We start from the raw sequence: 22258 nt of genomic DNA on the forward strand, positions 1-22258 counted from the left end.
CAATTTCCGATAATTTATTAAAGCATAAGTTTGTAAAGCCAGTTACAAATAAAAAAAGAACAACAACTATTTTCTATCTCTTTCTCGTTTTCTCTCAAAACAATCACAATGTTTCAATATATAATGATAATAATTAATATGAACCATGACAGATTACAGTCAGGGCCTGCTCTGGCCGCCTGCGGCTGGAAAAGGACCCCAGTATAGAGGTTGTTCATAGACACAGATCTAGGATCAGCTTACCCTTACCATTTGGGTGTGAAATGCAAAACTGACCTTAGATCACAGGAGGTTGGTGGCACCTTAATTGGGGAGGACGGGCATGTGGTAATGGAGCAAAATCAATGGAATGGTATCAAATACATCAAACACATGGTGTCCATGTGTTTAATGCTATTCCTTTTGCTCAGTTCCTGCCATTATTATGAGCCTTCTTCCCCTCAGCAGCTTCCACTGCCTTAGATCAGTGTCAAGAGGCAACTTCGTCTTACTCTGTGTACTAGCAGTGTGAGAGGCAGGACCATAGAAAGAGAATACCTAGATAGGACACAGTTCCCGAATTTGACTGGATTTGATGATAATTGACATTCCAACCTGTCTGCCAAAAACATGTATTCATGAAGGCTACACTGGCCCGCAAAAACAGGATTTTTCAGTCATTGCAAATGGTCCAGTGGAACACAGGATGTAATGTTCTTCTGAGTTGGAATGTCCTTTCCAGTAATTCTGATTCTATAGACTGGTTCTCCAGTGGGCTTAGGCCCACAAGCAGTGACGACACACAGTCAGAAACAAACACAATTCCCATGTTCCCAGAATTCTCATATTCCAACTATTCCTATTTCCAAGATGCATACCTCCTCAATGTGTGAACTTCTCTTCTTTAACAGAATTCCATACTGTAACCATATCCCCTCCCTCCCTCTGCAATAATTCTAACAAATAAATACCCCATCCTCCCCCCTCTCCCTCCCCAAACTCTTCCCCATTTAAAATCACAATCACAACACCATTCTCTTATAAAGGTTACCCAGATACATAATACTGTTATTTGTCAACAACACACTTTCTTTCTTTTCTTCATATGGTTCCCTTCTTTCCCCCGGTAGGGTAGTCAGTCACTTGCATTATGACACAGATACACACGCTCACGTTAGCATTCCAAACACAGCACTGCAGGAGGGGAGACACTGGGAACGCACAGTACACGAGTCACATGACTTAAAACAGGTTCTATTCACTCATGAACTGGAGAACGGTCACATAGCGTAGAAGCAGAATGGGTAGAGAAGACAAGACTAGATTCCTCGTGTTTTTTTGAAAAGTACCCACCGATATGGAAACGTGAGCCAGACGGATGATACGGAGGCTACATTTCACTAGAGCACAGAGAAACGCATGCAGGCAACCATCCCAAACCGCCCTACCAATATGGCCGCCGCGACTGAAATCTACCCATTCTACATCAAGAAGTGAAGCCCCTCTATATATCTGTGATTTAGTCAGATGGCACTGCTAGTGAATAAGGGTGCGTTGGCATATTAGACATACAGCAGTGAATATCTCTGTTCCTTCGCATTTAGTTTACACATACAATAAATTAATCAAATGGCATTTATAATGATATTTATATACATACAGTACAGTGACCACCAAAATCTATGTAGGGTTCCTATGAGGTGCGATATACAAGAACGCTAAGTGTTTGATTAGTGTATGTGTGTATGTGTAGGTTGGACATGAATATGTTATATATGTGATGTTCATAGTAGACATATTACAGGAGACAGCTCTCTCAATCTCCCTTGGTTGATCTTGTAGTCGACTTTTGTCACTCTTTAGCATCATTCTCTCCTCCAGACCTCTCCACACCCACGGAGCCTCCCCCCAGACCGAGCCAAACAGCTACCCCTTGAAAGAGCCTCTGAGTCAGGATGATCCCGGGGAGAAGGCCCTGGGTGGGCCTCCAGTCCTGGTTCTCTTGAGGGGGTTTGTGTGAGGTCACTTCCTTTGACCATATGTCATGTCACTTCCTTTGACACAGGAAGTAAGTACTGTGCAGTCTGATGAAGAAGGAACCTGATTTTCCATTTGACCCCGAGATGAAAATACAAAACACAGTGAGTCCTTTATCTCAGTCACCATGGACGACAGCAGATGAACGAGAGAGTGAGTGAGAGAAAGAGAGAGGAAAGGAAGCAAGCAACAGAGAATAAATTAACACGTAACTGTAAAGAGAGGCGAAATGGGACACAGACAGAGAAAAGGAGAGTTTCATCAACTGAGGGAGCGAGGGTAAGAGACAGAGGAAGGAAGATAGAAATAGTAACAGGCTTCATTTGATCTCTCCTAGCTCCTAGTGTGTTGGGACTGCGACGGGGCGTGTGTTATCGGGGTGGAGAAGGGGGCGACGGAGCTTTGCGGGTTGTATGGTTTGACTGGGCTATTGTGCTTGTCGTTGGTATGGGTTTGGTCCAGAGAGAACAGAGAGAGAGGGATGACAGAGGAGAGAGATTAGAGATTGATATAAAAGGAGTAATAAGAGATATTTAGATGAAGTAAGGTTGAGTTAGAATGTGCTGGACCTGCTGTCTGTAAGACAGTGACATGCAGGGTAACTGGGGGTTGGTGGTGCTGGAGTTGTCCTCCCCAAAATGGGTCATTTTCATTGCTCATTGTTAACAAACAGATATTTAACCCAATCCACCCAATTCCCAAGTCTAGAATAGTTAGCTGCAGTGTCCATCCCCTTTTCGCTTTGTGAAATCGGATGCCATTTTAGATCCCTCGCTGTCCTCTGTTTTGTGGTTTCCCCTCTCCAAGATCAGCTGACTCCACCAAAAAAACAACTGTCCGACCAATCCGTGGATTGTATCCACTTCCTGCATCACTCTGATAGGCCTGTGCTGTTGAATAGAGGGCCCTGATTGGCTGCTGGTTGATCACCTGACGAAGGCGCTGGCGACGCTGGAGACAGACATGATGCTGCAGCGTTTCTTCACCATCATGTTGATGTAGGCTTTCATGATCTTAGCAATCTCCATCACCTGAGAGAGAGAGAGAGAGAGAGAGAGAAGGAGAGAGAAAGAGAGACAGAGGGAGGGAGAGGGATGGAGACAGAGGGAGAGAGAGAGAAAGAGCGAGATGGAGGAAGGGAGAGAGGGAGAGAGAGAAAGAGAGAGAGAGGGAGAGGAGAGAGAGAGAGAGTTAGATTACATCAGTGTTTGTGTTTGTGCAGTGTGCAGTATATTCCTGATTTATTCTTCCATTGTGTACGGTTGTTTTTGTTGTGACTGTCTGATACATGCGTGTGTGTAAGTGTGTGTGTTTCAGAGTAAGCGTGTGTGTGTTTCAGAGTAAGCGTGTGTGTGTTTCAGAGTAAGCATGTGTGTGTTTCAGAGTAAGCGTGTGTGTGTTTCAGAGTAAGCGTGTGTGTGTTTCAGAGTAAGCGTGTGTGTGTTTCAGAGTAAGCGTGTGTGTGTTTCAGAGTAAGCGTGTGTGTGTTTCAGAGTAAGCGTGTGTGTGTTTCAGAGTAAGCGTGTGTGTGTTTCAGAGTAAGCGTGTGTGTGTTTCAGAGTAAGCGTGCGTGTGTTTCAGAGTAAGCGTGTGTGTGTTTCAGAGTAAGCGTGTGTTTACCAATGGAGTGTGGAAGAACAAGTCATTGCCGTCGACAGTGATCTGGTAGGTGCAGGGTTGTGGAGCTCCAAAGAAGGTGATCTGCTCATACTGGAACGTCTGCAGAGGTTTGGGTTCCCCTCTCTTATACACAGACAGGTTGTCAGCACTCACACCCAGCCACAGGTCATGGGGAAAACCTCCTTCCTTACACTGCAGGGGAGAGAGAGGGAGGAGAAGCAGACAGAGGAGGAGAGGGAGGAGAGGATGAGATAGAAGTAAAACACAAAGGTCCACACACACACACACACACACACACACACACACCTCCACGTCGAACAGTGTAGAGCCATATCCGGGCCACTCTTTGACGATGGACATGTATTTGAGCAGAGCCTGGTGCTGGGCGAGTCCCTGTAACTTGGTCCATTTATCCAGAACATGGGCTCTGGTGGCCGATGTCTCCTCCTTCACCCACATCTCTACCTGCTGCCCCTCTTCCTCCTGGACAGGATTACAAACATATTTATCAACCAATCAATCAATGAATTATTCATTCAATGAATTAACCAACAAATCAATCAATCCTAAACCCAATCAGAGGCGACAGGGTAAGATATCACTGTCTGTAATATGCGATGCCCCAGTCAATAGAGGATAATGTGTGATTTACGAGAGACGCCACCTCTAGGACATATTGACAACTACAGCTAATCAAATCAAATCAAATTTATTTGTCACATACACATGGTTAGCAGATGTTAATACGAGTGTAGTGAAATGCTTGTGCTTCTAGTTCCGACAATGCAGTAATAACCAACGAGTAATCTAGCTAACAATTCCAAAACTACTACCTTATAGACACAAGTGTAAAGGGGTAAAGAATATGTACATAAAGATATATGAGTGAGTGATGGTACAGAGCGGCATAAACAAGATGCAGTAGATCGAGTACAGTATCGAGTACAGTATATACATATGAGATGAGTAATGTAGGGTATGTAAACATTATATAAAGTGGCATAGTTTAAAGTGGCTAGTGATACATGTATTACATAAAGATGGCAAGATGCATTAGATGATATAGAGTACAGTATATACATATGAGATGAGTAATGTAGGGTATGTAAACATTATATTAAGTAGCATTGTTTAAAAATATAGCAATGGTGATATCAGCATGTGCATGTGTGTATGTTTTATGCAAATGCATTGTGTGTTTGTGTGTGTGCCCTTCACCACCTTCTGTTTCTTTAGCGAGCCCGTCTTGAAGCTGCGCCTCAGACTTCCATCCAGGAAGCTGGGGGTTCTCCTTCTATCCTGCCCGTCCCCCTTGACACTTCCCACCTGCCCTCCTCCTCCCTCTCCTCCTGCCACGCCTCCCTGTTTGGTGGAGTGGAAGATGCGCGTGCGGAGGCGCCCCATTGGGTAAACACTACCGAGGCTCCACCCAGCGCGGCTGGCCCCGTCTCCATGGAGATACTGCAGCCGTAAAGCGGCTAGCTGCTGCAAAGTTTCCTCTGGGGCCGGGAAGTGACCACTGATCAGAGACTCATGGGCCTGAAGGGAAGAGGGGGTGTCGAAAGGGGGGAGAGAGGGAGGGGGAGAGAGAGAGAGAGAGACATTTATTGAAATTGAGTGAGACGGAGTAGGACAAGGAGTGTGTGTGTATGTGTGTCTGTGTGTGTGTGTGTGTGTTTGTGTGTGTGTCTGTGTGTACTCACCTGCTCAAACATGAAGGCAAATTCCACCCCCTCCTTAGGCATGCTCTCCATGTCGAGGAAACAGTAAAGTTTAAAATAGAGTCTCCACTGTCCTTCCTCCTCAACCTCCTCAGTCCCTGACAGCCTGGAATACACACAGATAGGGTTAGCAACACACACACACGCACACACACGCACACGCTCACACACACACACGCTCTCACACACACACACACACACACGTTACGTACCTCTCAAACTTGGCGAGGACGTCAGCCACTATGACCCTGCTCTCCAGAGCTCGGTCCGTCACCTTGTTGTGCTCAAACAGAGAGAACAGATTCCTACTGTCCTCCATGGCCAGGCCGCGGATCAACTTCTCCACCACCTACACACACACACAAACACACACACACAGTGTGAAAAACCCAGCAGCGTTGCAGTTCTTGACACAAACCGCTGCGCCTGGCACCTAATACCGTACCCCGTTCAAAGGCATGTCCTGCCCATTCACCCTCTGAATGGCACTCATACACAATCCATGTCTCAATTGTCTTAAGGCTTAAAAATCCTTCATTAACCTGTCTCCTCCCCTTCATCTACACTGACTGAAGTGAAAGTGGATCATAGCTTTCACCTGGATTCACCTGGTCAGTCAATGTCAAGGAAAGAGCAGGTGTTCTTAATGTTTTGTACAGTCAGTGTATGTCTGGCAGTATATGTGTGTGTGTGTGTGTGTGTGTGTGTGTGTACCTCTCCAGCGGTGGTGTGTGAATTGATAGAGATCTTGCAGGAGCCTCCTCCATGGCAGTAGACTGTAGTTGTCATCTCCTGCCTCACCAGTAGGGCCACGATCTCCTCCTGAGACGGAATAAAGTCCCTGGTCTTGGTCTTCTTTAGAGACTCATTGATAAAAGCAGAATAACGCTCAATCTCTGTGTTGGGGAAATGCTCTCGCACCCTGGGAGAACACACACAGAGACAGTCATGATACACACACACACACACACACACACACACACACACACACACACACACACTAATAAAAATCTCTACACCTGTGATGGGTTCTGACTTCTAAAGTTGAAATATGAAATATCCTTGTTCATGGTACTGAGGGAGAGAGGGGAATGCAGAATGTTCATGGTACTGAGGGAGAGAGGGGAATGCAGAATGTTCATGGTACTGAGGGAGAGAGGGGAATGCAGAATGTTTTCTGTCAGAACATGTTATTGTTAGACATCAGGTATCCTATGGAAAGGAGAAGGGCCACAGTTTCAGTTGTTGGGTTGTAATTTGAAAGACTTGATACACCGGAAGTGAATGGTGGGATCAGTTAAAGGTTGGATATGATCCAAGGGCTTGGAATGTTACTAAGTAAGGGAAAATGCAATCACACAGCTGCGGTCACTGTAAGGGTGGATAGCTGTGGATTAGGGAGGAATGTGGGCTGAGGTCAGATCAGGTCACATTTTAGGGAGAAGGAACCGTTTATTACCCACATCACCTAACTTCCTGCCAAGCAACAAAGAAGTCATGTTTAGAGAAGAAGAGGAGACTTCACCTAAAGTGGGGTATATATACTTGTGCTGGTGAGAACATGTCTTTGTCTGTTCAGCTGTTTGACCCATTAGGTGAATAAACTTGGTTTGAGCTTTTCCAAGTCGTCTGTTAGGTTCTAAATAAACCTGGGACACACACACACCCACCCACGCACAACACACACACACACCCACCCACGCACAACACACACACACACAACACACACACCCACGCACAACACACACACACACACCCACGGACAACACACACACACCCACCCACGCACAACACACACACCCACCCACCCACGCACTACACACACAACACACACACCCACGCACAACACACACACACACACACCCACGCACAACAACACACACACAAAACACACACACACACACACACAACAAACACACACACACAAGACACACACACACACACCCACCCACGCACAACACACACACACACACACACACACACACACACACACACACACACACACACACACACACACACACACACACACACACACACACACACACACACACCCACACACCCACGCACAACACACACACACACCCACCCAAGCACAACACACCACACACAACACACACACAAAACACACACACAACACACACCCACCCACCCACACACACACAACACACACACACCTTTTGAGGTGGAAGCGCAGGTATCTGAGGATGGTCCGGCTTGGGAGGAAGGTACAGCTCATACAGGTGAGGAGGTGCCAATGAGCCCGCTGATTGGGCTGATTGGGCTGAGGCACGTGATTGGTCTGCTTGATCACCTGACAGTATACCTGGAGAGAGCGGAAAGACAGTGTATGTGTAACCGCCTGTGTGTGTATGTGTGTGTGTGTGTGTGTGTGTGTGTGTGTGTGTGTGTGTGTGTGTGTGTGTGTGTGTGTGTGTGGCTGTATGTGCACCCGTATACATTCTTAGAAAAGAGGGTCCCAAAAGCGTTCTTCAGCTGTCCCCATAAGATAACCCTTTTTGGTTCCAGGTAGAACCATTTTGGGTTCCATGTAGAAAGGATTCTACCTGGAACCAAAAAGGGTTCTTCAAAGGGTTCTATTATGGGGACACCTGAAGAACCTTTTTTTCTAAGAGTGTATGTGCCCATGTGTGTGTACCTCGTCTCGGAGAGGTCTCAGGTCCTGACAGGTCTGCAGTACCCCCCGAATTATAGGAACAGGGTCTGCCAGAGTCTCCATCTCCTGAAGAGAGTTAAACACTCGGATCGCTTCATCCTGAAGACTGGCATAGCCCTGCTGTCTCTGGACTGGAGGGGATAGGAGGGGGTGGGAGAGGGGGAGGGGAGGGGGTGGGGGAGAGGAAAGGAGGGGGGATGAGAGGAAGGGATGGAGGGGGAGATGGTGGAGAGGAAAGGAGGGAGGAAAGAAAAGTTCTCATCAAATCCATTCATGTTCAGGTCAGTGACAGTATCAGGTGGATTACCAGGAAGTGACAGTACAAGGAGGATTACCAGGAAGTGACACTACCAGGTTTATGATGCAGGCTGTATTGTGACGGTCCACTCTACTTACTGACTTCTCCGTAGGGTAGTGGCAGTAGGGGGGAGTGTAGAGGGTGCTGAGTGTATCTGAGGATGGGATTCCTCCTGTAGGTCTGCTCCACTGCCTCAGGGTTCAGACTGCTGTCCTTGATATCTCTGATGAGCTGTAGTGTCGGTGTTTCTATGGGTGTCTTGCTGTCTATCACTGCCTGTATGGCTGCTATCCATCTCAGAGCTTCATTCAGCATCTTGGTGTAGAGGCGATACGAGTGCTTCCTACCGTGCACTACGATGTTCCAGTACCCTACAAAAGACAACAAGGGCATCAGTATAGATCCTATATAGATCCCCTACATCCTCCATTTCTTCCCTCTGACTCGCTCCTCCCTTCTCGTCCTATCTTCTCACTCCTTCCCTCTCTCACCTGTCTCTCTGTGCACTCGTTCCTCAGGTTGAAAGACAGAGCAGAGGGAGTTGAGGACGAGGGTTCCCATCTTGGAGGAGTTTCGCTCAGAGCTCTTGTAGTAATCCAGGGAGTTATGGGTTAACACGAACCAGCGCTTCTTCAGCTTCAGAACATTACTCTTAGTTCCTGTCTTCATCTCCTTCTGGAGCCAACCTAGGGGTAGGAGAGAGAGAGAGAGGAGAGAGAGAGAGAGAAAGGAGAATGATACAGAGAGAGGGAGAGAGAGAGGGAGAGAGAGAGAGAGTGATACAGAGAGAGAGAGAGAGAGAGAGAGAGAGAAAGGAGAATGATACAGAGAGAGGGAGAGAGAGAGGGAGAGAGAGAGTGATACAGAGAGAGAGAGAGAGAGAGAGAGAGAGAGTGTGTCTCTGTGTGTGTCTCTATGTGTGCCTCCATGTGTGTCTCTGTGTGTGTCTCTGTGTGTTTCTCTATGTGTGTTTCTCTATGTGTGTGTCTCTATGTGTGTTTGTGTTACCCACCCCTAACCAGGAACTCCTGTCCGTCTATCTTGGCGTCTCCTTTAGGTTTCTGCAGCAGGCTGATCCAGTGGTGCATCTCCTCTGGAGTGTCAGTGTTACAGTGGATCACACGGTTCGCTGTGATGATCACAAAGGAGTTGGGCCTGGACACACACACATACGCGCGCGCACACACACACACACACACAAGGTTAGGTACCGATACATAACACACATCTAATTTATTATCCCAAACCATGTCAACCACAGTAACTAGTTCATACCTGTCTGGGTTGTCAGAGGCACAGACTGAGTCAATCAGCCCCACGTCCAGAGTTCCCTATAACATGACATGACGCACTCTGTTATTATGGCACAGTGTGTGTATAACATGTGTGGGTAATTATAACATGTGTATAACATGGTTAGAAGCTGTGCAGACTCTGACCACAGCGTTCTTGGGGTTGGCCTGTTCATGAGACATGTCCATCAGCTGCTCGGGAGTATACACATGAACCTTACTGAGGACGTTATACCACGCACTAGAGAGAGAGGGGGGGGGGGATAGAGAGGGGAGAGAGAGGAGGGTGGAAAGAGAGAGCGGGGGAGGGGGGAGAGGGGGAGAGAGAGAGAGGGGAGAGAGAGAGGAGAGAGAGGAGGGTGGAAAGAGAGAGCGGGAGAGAGGGGAGAGAGAGAGGAGGGTAGAAAGAGAGAGCGGGAGAGAGGGGAGAGAGAGAGGAGGGTAGAAAGAGAGAGGGGGGAGAGAGAGAGGAGGGTAAGAAAGAGAGAACGGGAGTTAGGGGAGAGAGAGAGGAGGGTAGAAAGAGAGAGGGGGAGAGAGAGTGGAGGGTAGAAAGAGAGAGTGGGAGAGAGGGGAGAGAGAGAGGAGGGTAGAAAGAGAGAGCGGGAGAGAGGGGAGAGAGAGGAGGGGAGAAAGAGAGAGGGGGGAGAGAGAGAGGAGGGTAGAAAGAGAGAGGGGGAGAGAGAGGGGGAGAGAGAGGAGGGTAGAAAGAGAGAGGGGAGAGAGGGGAGAGAGAGAGGAGGGTAGAAAGACAGAGTGGGAGAGAGAGAGAGAGGAGGAGGGTAGAAAGAGAGAGGGGGAGAGAGAGAGGAGGGTAAGAAAGAGAGAACGGGAGTTAGGGGAGAGAGAGAGGAGGGTAGAAAGAGAGAGGGGGAGAGAGAGAGGAGGGGAGAAAGAGAGAGCGGGAGAGAGAGGGGGAGAGATAGGAGGGTGGAAAGAGAGAGGGGGAGAGAGGGGAGAGAGAGAGGAGGGTAGAAAGAGAGAGGGGAGAGAGGGGAGAGAGAGAGGAGGGTAGAAAGAGAGAGAGGAGAGAGGGGAGAGAGAGAGGAGGGTAGAAAGAGAGAGGGGAGAGAGGGGGAGAGAGAGAGGAGGGTAGAAAGAGAGAGGGGAGAGAGGGGAGAGAGAGAGGAGGGTAGAAAGAGAGGGGAGAGAGGGGGAGAGAGAGGGGAGGGTACAAAGAGAAGAGGGGAGAGAGGGGGAGAGAGGGGGAGAGAGGGGAGAGAGGGGGAGAGAGAGAGGAGGGTAGAAAGAGAGAGAGGAGAGAGAACAATTTCAGATGAAAATTGATATTACCATTCTACTCATTGGCATCATGTCTCTGTGAGGAAAACCAAAACCTATGGTTCTAAGAGGTTGGTTATTAGAGACCATAGTCAAATACATAAGTCGAACACTTTGGTGTCTCCATACCTGGCGTCTTCTGGCGACTCAGCAAACACCTGGTACGTCCTCTCATCTGTCACGATGTTCAACGCATTCTCCTTCTCATGGTTGTTCACGATCTCCCTGCGAGGAACAGAGAGGAAAGGAAATAAATGTTGCTTTGTCAATGAGTTGCATTGTGGATTGGGCTTAAGACTAGAGCATTGCATTGTGGGTATTAGAGTCTTACTTGGCGGCGCGGATGTCGATGGTTCCCTTCAGTTTCTCCTCACTGTCGTTGTCAAAGTACATCAGTTTGTGTTCCCTCAGAACAAACCAACGCATCTTCCAGTTCCTGTAGGGGGAGGTAGGGTGTAGGGGTTAACACACACACACACACACACACACACACACACACACACACACACACACACACACACACACACACACACACACACACACACACACACACACACACACACACACGCACACACACACATAAGACAAACACTCTCCTCTAATCCCCCTCTAAACAAACAGACACACACCCCAACCTGCGGGACAGAGTGGACAGTCCTCCTCCCTTCTTATGGAGCCAGCCAGACTTGAGGGACTCCTGTTTGGAGCGGAACCACATGAAGGTCTCATCCTTCAACACACACCACCGCCTGCGCCATGGAATCATCAGACCAGCTGAGAGGGAGACACACACACACACACACGCACGCACACACACACACACACACACGTTCATTATGCCACTACAACCAGTTAAAGGGATGGGAGAGAAACATGGGCTGTGTGTAAGTGTTGTGTATGCGTGTGTGTGTTTGTGTGTCTGTAGGTGTGTGTTTGTGTATGCGTGTGTGTGTTTGTGTGTCTGTAGGTGTGTGTGTGTTTGTGTGTGTGTTTGTACTCACCCTTCATGTAGAGGTAGCTATGGAAGTACGGAGGTCCGTTCCCGTTGAGAAGAGTGACCCTGCCGTTGTGTACCTCCTCATCTGTGTCCAACAGCCCATCATGCTCATCATCACTCTCTATGTACTGGACAACACAGATATATACCTCAATATCTATCTATCTATCTATCTATCTATCTATCTATCTATCTATCTATCTATCTATCTATCTATCTATCTATCTATCTATCTATCTATCTATCTATCTATCTATCTATCTATCTATCTATCTATCTATCTATCTATCTATCTATCTATCTATCTATCTATCCGTCCGTCCGTCCGTCCGTCCGTCCGTCCGTCCGTCCGTCCGTCCGTCCGTCCGTCCGTCCGTCCGTCCGTCCGTCCGTCTGTGTGTGTCTGTCTATTATTTCACTTATAATTCACTGTATGACAATTCCAGTAGGTCAGAAGTTTACATACACTAAGTTGACTGTGCCTTTAAACAGCTTGGAAAGTCCAGAAAATTATGTCATGGCTTTAGAAGCTTCTGATAGGCTAATTGACATCATTTTAGTCAATTGGAGGTGTACCTGTGGATGTATTTCAAGGCCTACCTTCAAACTCAGTGCCTCTTTGCTTGACATCATGGGAAAATCAAAAGAAATCAGCCAAGACCTCAGAAAAAAATTGTAGACCTCCACAAGTCTGGTTTATCTTTGGGAGCAATTTCCAAATGCCTGAAGGTACTGTGTTCATCTGTACAAACAATAGTACGCAAGTATAAACACCATGGGACCACGCAGCCGTCATACCGCTCAGGAAGGAGACGCGTTCTGTCTCCTATAGATGAATGTACTTTGGTTTGAAAAGCGCAAATCAATCCCAGAATAGCAGCAAAGGACCTTGTGAAGATGCTGGAGGAAACATGTACAAAAGTATCTATATCCACAGTAAAATGAGTCCTATATCGACATAACCTGAAAGGCCGCTCAGCAAGGAAGAAGCCATTGCTCCAAAACTGCCATAAAAAAGCCAGACTACGGTTTGCAACTGCACATGGGGACAAAGATCGTACTTTTTGTAGAAATGTCCTCTGGTCTGATGAAACAAAAATATAACTGTTTGGCCATAATGACCATCGTTATGTTTGGAGGAAAAAGGGGGAGGCTTGCAAGCTGAAGAACACCATCCCAACCGTGAAGCACGGGGGTGGCAACATCATGTTGTGGGGGTGCTTTGCTGCAAAAGGGACTGGTGCACTTCACAAAATAGATGGCATCAAGAAGGAGGAAATTATGTGGATATATTGAAGCAACATCTCAAGACATCAGTCAGGAAATTAAAGCTTGGTTGCAAATGGGTCTTCCAAATGGACAATGACCCCAAGCATACTTCCAAACTTGTGGCAAAATGGCTAAAGGACAACAACTTCAACGTTTTGGAGTGGCCATCACAAAGCCCTGACCTCAACCCTATATAACATTTGTGGGCAGAACTGAAAAAGCGTGTGCGAGCAAGGAGGCCTACAAACCTGACTCAGCTACACCAGCTCTGTCAGGAGGAATGAGCCAAAATTCACCCAACTTATTGTGGGAAGCTTGTGGAAGCCTACCCAAAACGTTTGACCCAAGTTAAACAATTTAAAGGCAATGCTACAAAATACTAACTGAGTGTATGTAAACTTCTGACCCACTGGGAATGTGATGAAAGAAATAAAAGCTGAAATGAATAATTCTCTCTACTATTATTCTGACATTTCACATTCTTAAAATAAAGTGGTGATCCTAACTGACCTAAAACAGGGATTTTTTACCAATATTAAATGTCAGGAATTGTGAAAAACTGAGTTTAAATGTATTTGGCTAAGGTGTATGTAAACTTCCGACTTCAACTGTATTTATATATATATATATATATACAGGTAACTGCCAAAATAAAGGAAACACTTTAGTAAATAAGGGATTCAAAGTGTACTGAAAGCAGGTGCTTCCACACAGGTGTGGAATTAACATCCCATCATGCTTATGGTTATGTATAAAAATGGTTGGCAGACCAAGTTGCCCATTATTTTGGTGACCATGGCTAGTAGCAGAGATCTCAGTGACTTTGACAGAGAGGTGACTGTTGGAGCACGTTTGGCAGGAGCTTCAGTGACAAAGACTGCTCAAATTGCTGATGTTTCACGACATACCATGTCCATCTCAGTCACCAGATCTCAACCAAATTGGGAGATTATGGGAGAATCTGGTGCGGCGCCTGAGACAGAGTTGTCTACCACCATCAACAAAACACCAAATTATGGAATTTCTTGTGGAAGAATGGTGTCGCAATCCTCTAATAGAATTCCAGACACTTCTATGTCAAATCTATGCCAAGGTGGGTTGAAGCTGTTCTTTCTCGTGGTGCCCCAACGCCCTATTAAGACACTTTATGTTGGTGTTTCCTTTATTTTGGCAATTACATGTACGTCCAATATGCCTCATAAATATACACAGCAATAATGTGTGAATGTGTGTGTTTGTGTGTGTGTATGTGTGAATATGTGTGTGTGTACTAACTGAGTCAGAGCTGCCCCTGTATGACTCTATGCTGGCATTGGTACACGTGGACTTCCTCAGAGCTTCTTCCTCTGTCATGGCCGCGCTGCCTCTGTTGCTATTCTGCCCGGATGCGGAACCATCGTCTCCCGCGGTGACAGAGCCCTCCTCCTCGTCGTAATCTGATTCGCCGCTGTCAACCGGCATGCTGTAGATCGGCTCCTCCCCTTCTCCGAGGCTCAAGATACTCGTCCTCCCTCCATCACCCTCTTTTGTCTCCCCCTCTTTTCCTTTTCCCTCCCCCTCTTCAGGAGGCAGTGGTGGGGGGGGAGGTGGGAGAGGGGTGTCAGAGACATCTCCAGCTGGTAAGGGGGGAGGCGGCGGAGGGACGGGAGTGGGTGAGGATGAATCGAGGAGAGGGGGAGGTGGTGTAGCAGTAGAGCCCTCAGCGAAGGCGGGTGGAGGGGGTGGCAGGTGGGCGAACATATCCTGGTCCACGGCAGCGTCAGCCTCGGCTGGAGGAGGGAAGTCTGGGAGGAGAGGGACAGTACACTCCTCCTCGGCATGGAAGCCCTCGTCCACCTCCTCCTCCTGGGTTCCGGCTGTGGCCATGCCTGGCCCCTCCTGGAGCCGCTGGAGGGCAGGGAGACAACGGGTTAGGATCAGGGCAGATAAGGCCAGGTATGCTTTAAGCATATCCAACTTAACACAGGAGAGGGACGCAATTAGAACAACCTCAACACTCTTCAGGAAATACGGAACACCAACCTCTGCGCTAGCACTAGCAGCGGTGGCTAAACTGGGATCCAGACCTCCAAAGTCCAGGAGGTCGATTAGTTCTGTGGCCTTACGAGAGGCCTCCTTCTTCAGCCTCTTGATCTCTGCGTCCCGGCGTAGCCGGAGCTCCTGCCTGGAGGACTCACAGAGCTGGGAGACCCCATCCTCCCTCTGTTTCTGTAGGCGCTCGATCTCCAACTCTATACGCAAGATCTCCTCCATCTGACGGGCCTCTTCTTCCGTCTTTCCTTCCTTCTTCTGGAAAGGGAGAGAGGGAGGAGGGGGAGGGAGGAAAGGGAGAGAGGGAGGAGGCGGAGGGAGGAAAGGGAGAGAGGGAGGAGGCGGAGGGAGGAGAGGGAGAGAGGGACGAGGGAGGAAAGGGAGAGAGGGAGGATGGAGGACGCGGAGGGAGGAAAGGGAGAGAGGGAGGAGGCGGAGGGAGGAAAGGGAGAGAGGGAGGAGGCGGAGGGAGGAAAGGGAGAGAGGGAGGAGGCGGAGGGAGGAGAGGGAGAGAGGGACGAGGGAGGAAAGGGAGAGAGGGAGGATGGAGGACGCGGAGGGAGGAAAGGGAGAGAGGGAGGAGGCGGAGGGAGGAAAGGGAGAGAGGGAGGAGGGAGGAAAGGGAGAGAGGGAGGAGGCGGAGGGAGGAAAGGGAGAGAGGGACGAGGGAGGAGGCGGAGGAGGAAAGGGAGAGAGGGACGAGGGAGGAGGCGGAGGGAGGAAAGGGAGAGAGGGAGGAGGCGGAGGGAGGAAAGGGAGAGAGGAGGAGGGAGGAAAGGGAGAGAGGGAGGAGGCGGAGAGAGGAAAGGAGAGAGGGACGAGGGAGGAAAGGGAGAGAGGGAGGAGGGGGGGGGGCGGAGGGAGAAAAGGGAGAGAGGGAGGAGGCGGAGGGAGGAAAGGGAGAGAGACACAATGGAGTGGAGAGGGAGAGAAAGAGAGGAAATGATAAAGAACGTCAGGTGTCATCTCATGTCTGATGACATGGATGAGCCCATTCCTATGATAGTCATTGGCCTCAGGACCAGACCATTTTCTAAAAGAGGGGTGAGCAGAGAAAAGAGTAGAGAAGAGAAAGCTCACCTCAGAACCCTGAGCGGCCTCTACGCCTCCCTCCTCCTGTTCTCTCTTCTTCCTCTCCTCCTCCTCTCTCTTCCTCCTCTCGTCTCTGAGTTTAAGGCAGCTTGCGCGGGCCACCTGTCCTCGTCTGTGTTTTTGGAGTACCCGCGTCGCCAAGCATCGCCGTAGAAACCATTTCCGTTGTATGTGGGTACGAAGGTACCCCTGGAGGGTGACGACGCTCTCCTTCACACGCTTAAAGTGCTTCCTGGCGGTGTAGGTGAGGATGTGGGCTCTGATGACCATGCCTGCTTTACGGCGAACCTCGTCTCTCTCTTTCTCCAGATGCTGTTCCAGAGACTCCTTCATAAACACCTACAGGTCGGAGGTGTGACGTCAGGGGTGAGAGGTTGAGGGGTCAGGTGGGCAGGGTGAAATGTCACTTCAACATCTGTTGGTATCCACAGGTATCAAATCCACTAAAGTTCTGCTGCAGTCTTACCTTGGTCTTTCCCAGCTGCCACTCCTTCTTGGCACGGTCGTATTTGGTCAGCAGGTCTGTACTCCTCTTCTTGTCATCCCCCGCTCCACCCACCTTCTCTTGCAGAATGATCTGATACCTGAGAGAGAGGAAGACAGGGGTGGAGAAAGAGGAAGTGAAAGAGTAACAAAGTTAAAACAAACTAAGTTTATTTACATACACAAGCCCAGAGAGAGAGAATTACAAAAAGAGGGGCAGGGGGAAGAGACACACTGACAGACAGACAGACAGACAGACAGACACACACACACACACACACACACACACTGACACAAACAGACACACACAAACTGACACAGACAGACAGACAGACAGACAGACAGACAGACAGACAGACAGACAGACAGACAGACAGACAGACAGACAGACAGACAGACAGACAGACAGACAGACAGACACAGACATACAGACAGACAGACTGACACAGACAGACAGATACACAGACAGACAGACACACAGACAGACAGATACACAGACAGCCAGACAGACAGACAGACAGACAGACGCACGCACGCACACACACTGACCGGCTGATGAAGTCTTTGAAGGTTCTGCGGACAGGGAATCCGGCCCGGCGGATCTTAACTGTTTCTAACATTCCAGAATACCTCAGCTGGTTCAGAACCACTTCCGGGTCAAACACGCTAGGGTTCTACACGGGTCACAGGTCAGAGGTGTTTGGTTACAATAAGTTGTTCTGATATACATTTGTGTCACCCTATGTTCAAGGAGCTTGATGTCTGGTAAAGAATGTCTTACAAAGGTATACCATATACACTACTGGTCATAAGTTTTAGAACACCTAACACCACCTTATTCAAGGGTTTTTCTTAATTTTTTACTATTTTCTACATTGTAGAATAATTTTGAAGACATCAAAACTATGAAATAAAACATATGGAATATTGTAGTAACCAAAAAAGTGTTAAACAAATCAAAATATTTTATATTTGAGATTCTTCAAATATCCACCCTTTGCCTTGATGATAGCTTTGCACACTCTTGGCATTCTCTCAACCAGCTTCACCTGGAATGCTTTTACAACAGTCTTGAAGGAGTTCCTACATATGCTGAGCACTTGTTGGCTGCTTTTCCTTCACTCTGCGGTCAGACTCATCCCAAACCATCTCAATTTGGTTGAGGTCGGGGGATTGTCCCAAACCAGATGGGATGGCGGATCGCTGCAGAATGCTGTGGTAGCCATGCTGGTTAAGTGTGCCTTGAATTCTAAATAAATCACAAACAGTGCCACCAGAAAAGCACCCCACACAATTACACCTCCTCCTCCATGCTTCACGGTGGGAACCACACATGCAGAGATCATCCGACCAAAGGACAGATTTCCACCAGTCTAATGTCTATTGCTTGTGTTTCTAGGCCCAAGCAAGTCTCTTCTTCTTATTGGTGTCTTTTAGTAGTGGTTTCTTTGCAGCAATTCGACCATGAAGGCCTGATTCACGCAGTCTCCTCTGAACAGTTGATGTTGAGATGTGTCTGTTACTTGAACTCTGTGAAGCATTTATTTGGGCATCAATTTCTGAGGCTGGTAACTCTAATGAACGTATCCTCTGCAGCAGAGGTAACTCTGGGTCTTCCTTTCCTGTGGCGGTCCTCATGAGAGACAGTTTCATCATAGCGCTTGATGGTTTTTGCGACTGCACTTGAAGAAATGTTCCGTATTGACTGACCTTCATGTCATAAAGTAATGATGGACTGTCGTTTGTCTTTGCTTATTTGAGCTGTTCTTGCCATAATATGGTATTTTACAATTTGGGCTATCTTCTGAATACCCCCTACCTTGTCACAACACTGATTGGCTCAAATGCATTAAGAAAGAAATAGATTCCACAAATTAACTTTTTAAAAGGCACAAATGTTGATTGAAATGCATTCCAGGTAACTGCCTCATGAAGCTGGTTGACAGAATGTCAAGAGTGTAAAAAGCTGTCATTAAGGCTAAGGGTGGCTATTTGAAGAATCTCAAATATAAAATATATTTAGATTTTCTTTGGTTACTACATGATTCCATATGTGCTATTTCGTAGTTTTGATGTCTTCACTATTATTCTACAATGTAGAAAATAGTAAAAATAAAGAAAAACCCTTGAATGAGTAGGTGTCCAAACTTTTGACCGGTAGTGTAAACAAAAGTATGTGGACACACCTTCAAATAAGTGGATTCAGCTAGTTCAAGCCACTCCTGTTGCTAACAGGTGTATAAAATCGGGCACACAGCCATGCAATCTCCATAGACAAACCTTGACACTAGAATGGCCTTACTGAAGAGCTCAGTGACTTTCAACGTGGCACCATCATAGGATGCCACCTTTTCAACAAGTCAGTTCGTCAAATTTCTGCCCTGCTAGAGCTGCCCCGGTCAACTGTAAATGCTGTTATTGTGATGTGGAAATGTCTAGGAGCAACAACGGCTCAGCCGCGAAGTGGTAGGCCACACAAGCTCACAGAACGGGACCGCTGAGTGCTGAAGCGCGTAAAAATCGTCTGTCCTCGGTTGCAACACCAACTACTAAGTTCCAAACTGCCTCTGGAAGCAACATCAGCACAATAACTGGTCGTCAGGAGCTTCATGAAATGGGCTTCGATGGCCAAGCAGCCGCACACAAGCCTAAGATCACCATGCACAATGCCAAGCATCGGCTGGAGTGGTGTAAAGCTCTCCGCCATTGGACTCTGGAGCAATGGAAACGCGTTCTCTGGAGTGATGAATCACCATCTGGCAGTTCAACGGACAAATCTGGGTTTGGCCAGGAGAATGCTACCTGCCTGAATGCATAGTGCCAACTGTAAAGTTAGGTAGAGGAGGAATAATGGACTGGGGCTGTGGAAATCTTAACGCTCCAGCATACAATGACATTGTAGACGATTCTGTGCTTCCAACTTTTTGGGGGGAAGGCCCTTTCCTATTTCAGCATGACAATGCCCCAGTGCACAAAGCAAGGTCCATATAGAAATGGTTTGTCAAGATCTGTGTGGAAGAACTTGACTGGCCCACACAGAGCCCTGACCTCAACCCCATCAAACACCTTTGGGATGAATGTGGCTGAATGGAAGCAAGTCCCCGCAGTAATGTTCCAACATCTACTGGAGGCTGTTATAGCAGAAAAGAGGGGACCAACTTCATATTAACGCCCATGATTTTGGAATGAGAAGTTCGACGAGCAGGTGTCCACATACCTTTGGTCATGTAGTTTATGTAAAGTGACAGGTAGGACTTTTGGGGTTAATATAGATATGTAGTGTGAAAGACATAGATATGTAATAGATGATACTAACCTTCTCGTTGTTGGGTTTGATGCAGCGCACAAAAAAAGGGTTGGACACGCTCAGAGTGCCCATGAGGGAATGGAGAGAGTCCTGAGAGAGACACAGAGAATCAGTACACACACACACACACACACACACACACACACACACACACACACACACACACACACACACACACACACACACACACACACACACACACACACACACACACACACACACACACACACACACACACACACACACACAACTTCTCTCACCCTGAACTGTGAGCTGACGGTAGGCTTGCGTCTGGCTGTTCCCATCTTCAGAGTCTCCTCACTGTTCCTGCTGCCCACTCTCTCAAACAGATCATAGATGAAGTCCAGTTTGCTCTCCTTCAGCATGTTGAGGATGTCGTCTCTGAATGTATCTCTGTTCTTCTCCAGAACCCCGGTGACATCATACAGAACCTCTCCAGCATAGTGCCTGATGCCAAACTGATGGTCAGCCAGTCGAGGCTTCACATAGTAAGGGTTTGTCTGCAGAGGGAGAAGGAGACAAGTTATATCCCACCATATGAATGAATGTCACATCGTTGCATGTGTATGTGTGTCACAGGAGGCTGGTGAGGGGAGGGTGGCGCATAATAATAGTGGAATAGAGTGAATGGATGGCTATCAAACTATGTGTTTGATGAGTTTTATACCATTAAGGACACTCTGTTCCAGCCATGACCATGAGCCAATCCTCCCTAATGAAGGTGTCACCAGCCACCTGTGGTGTGTGTGTGTGTTATGTTGGGTGGGGCGGGGTTGTTTGTGTGGGTCTGTGTGTGTGTGTGTACTGTATGACTCACAGAGTGCCTGCTGTGTAGTTTCTCCAGCAGTGTGAAGTCTGTCCCTTTGGGGAAGCGACTCTCCTCGTTGACCAACGCTAGCATCCCAAGTTTCTGGCAGAGAGACACAACCAAAACATCAGATTAAATCTACTTCCCATTAACATTACATCAGCCCCAGTGTTGGGTTGAATCCTAAATAGCACCCTATTCCCTATATAGTGCACTCTTTTTGGCCAGAACCCCATGGGCCCAAGTAATGGACTCAATAGGGAATACATATCTCCCTATATATCTCCCTGTAGCAGGATAACTTTCTTGCAATACAGGACATGTTAAACTTGCAGTGTATTTGAGATTTAAAAAGGCTTCTGAAGTTTGTAATTACACTTTGAAATTTCATCAGACTTGATTTTCCCACATAATAATTCACATATTAATAATCCACTGGCTCAAATTAAGATCCTACATCTGTAGAATGTCATTTGGGAGACAACTTTGGTCTCTTACCTTCTCTATGAGGTCCAGACACTCAGCGTTATCCATCCAGTCTATGGCTTCCCACTGGACTCCCTCTCTATGGACACACAGCGTTATCACAGGTAGAGCCCAACGTTGTTTCTGTCTCAGAATGTGTGTGTATATCTCAGCTTGTGTGTTTGTGTGTGTATATCTCAGCATGTGTGTTTGTGTGTGTATATCTCAGTGTGTGTGTATATCTCTGTGTGTGTGTGTATATCTCAGTGTGTGTGTGTATATCTCTCTCTCTGTGTGTGTGTGTGTGTGTGTTGTCATTACTGTCCTGTGAGGATCACAATGGGTCAGATCAGCTTGGCAATGATTGACAATAACCAGACCTTCTCTCACCAGGGGAGGAGGGTACTGGGCCGGTTTGACAGTTCACACCCTGTTGTAAATTACAGGAGAAGGGGGGGGATCTTCCTCCCCCTTTAGTATCAACCAAAGGAATGTCTTTGTTTCACAGACAGTTTTCCCTCTTAAATTCTAACACGGTCAAAAGTATATATTGGATCAATATAACATAAGAATGTAGGGTCAGTGGGGAGCAAAAGAAAACTAATGTCATATTGTTTTTTATTCTGTGATGTCATTAAAACTGGTATAAAAGAAATACTGTAACTTGAAAAGTATTTACACTACAGGTATGAAGTCTCCATCCTTAATGTTGTGCATGTAATATGAACAATTCTGAAAGTATTTTTGCTAAGATATGAATGTGATTTTAGGAGGTATGAGAGAATCTATCTCCTATAAACTGTGCATAGTAAGTAACCACGCCCGAGTGAGGTCGGAGAGCGTGTCAGACTGATAGAACAAGGCCCTTTCGATGAGAGGGCAT

The 22258-nt window shown here is 47.4% G+C and overlaps 1 protein-coding gene across 1 annotated transcript; it reads right to left on the reverse strand.

The window, feature by feature from the left end:
- LOC109890575 (unconventional myosin-X) lies at window positions 1-21475 on the reverse strand (the record flags this gene model as incomplete). The annotated part of the gene is given in 27 exon segments (XM_031824281.1): window positions 1-3047; window positions 3637-3828; window positions 3943-4119; window positions 4858-5175; window positions 5340-5463; window positions 5570-5706; window positions 6072-6279; window positions 7532-7680; window positions 8014-8162; window positions 8428-8700; window positions 8821-9015; window positions 9342-9484; window positions 9605-9660; window positions 9769-9862; window positions 11032-11127; window positions 11234-11338; window positions 11538-11676; window positions 11904-12027; window positions 14444-15055; window positions 15191-15457; window positions 16280-16630; window positions 16758-16875; window positions 17324-17448; window positions 20091-20171; window positions 20342-20602; window positions 20920-21012; window positions 21409-21475. Coding segments are annotated over 27 exon segments (4759 nt in total), but the record flags the coding sequence as incomplete, so codon positions are not given.
- Window positions 21476-22258: the final 783 nt, after the last annotated feature.

The sequence above is a fragment of the Oncorhynchus kisutch genome, linkage group LG5 (genome assembly GCF_002021735.2).
Source record: "Oncorhynchus kisutch isolate 150728-3 linkage group LG5, Okis_V2, whole genome shotgun sequence".
Classification (NCBI taxonomy): domain Eukaryota; kingdom Metazoa; phylum Chordata; class Actinopteri; order Salmoniformes; family Salmonidae; genus Oncorhynchus; species Oncorhynchus kisutch.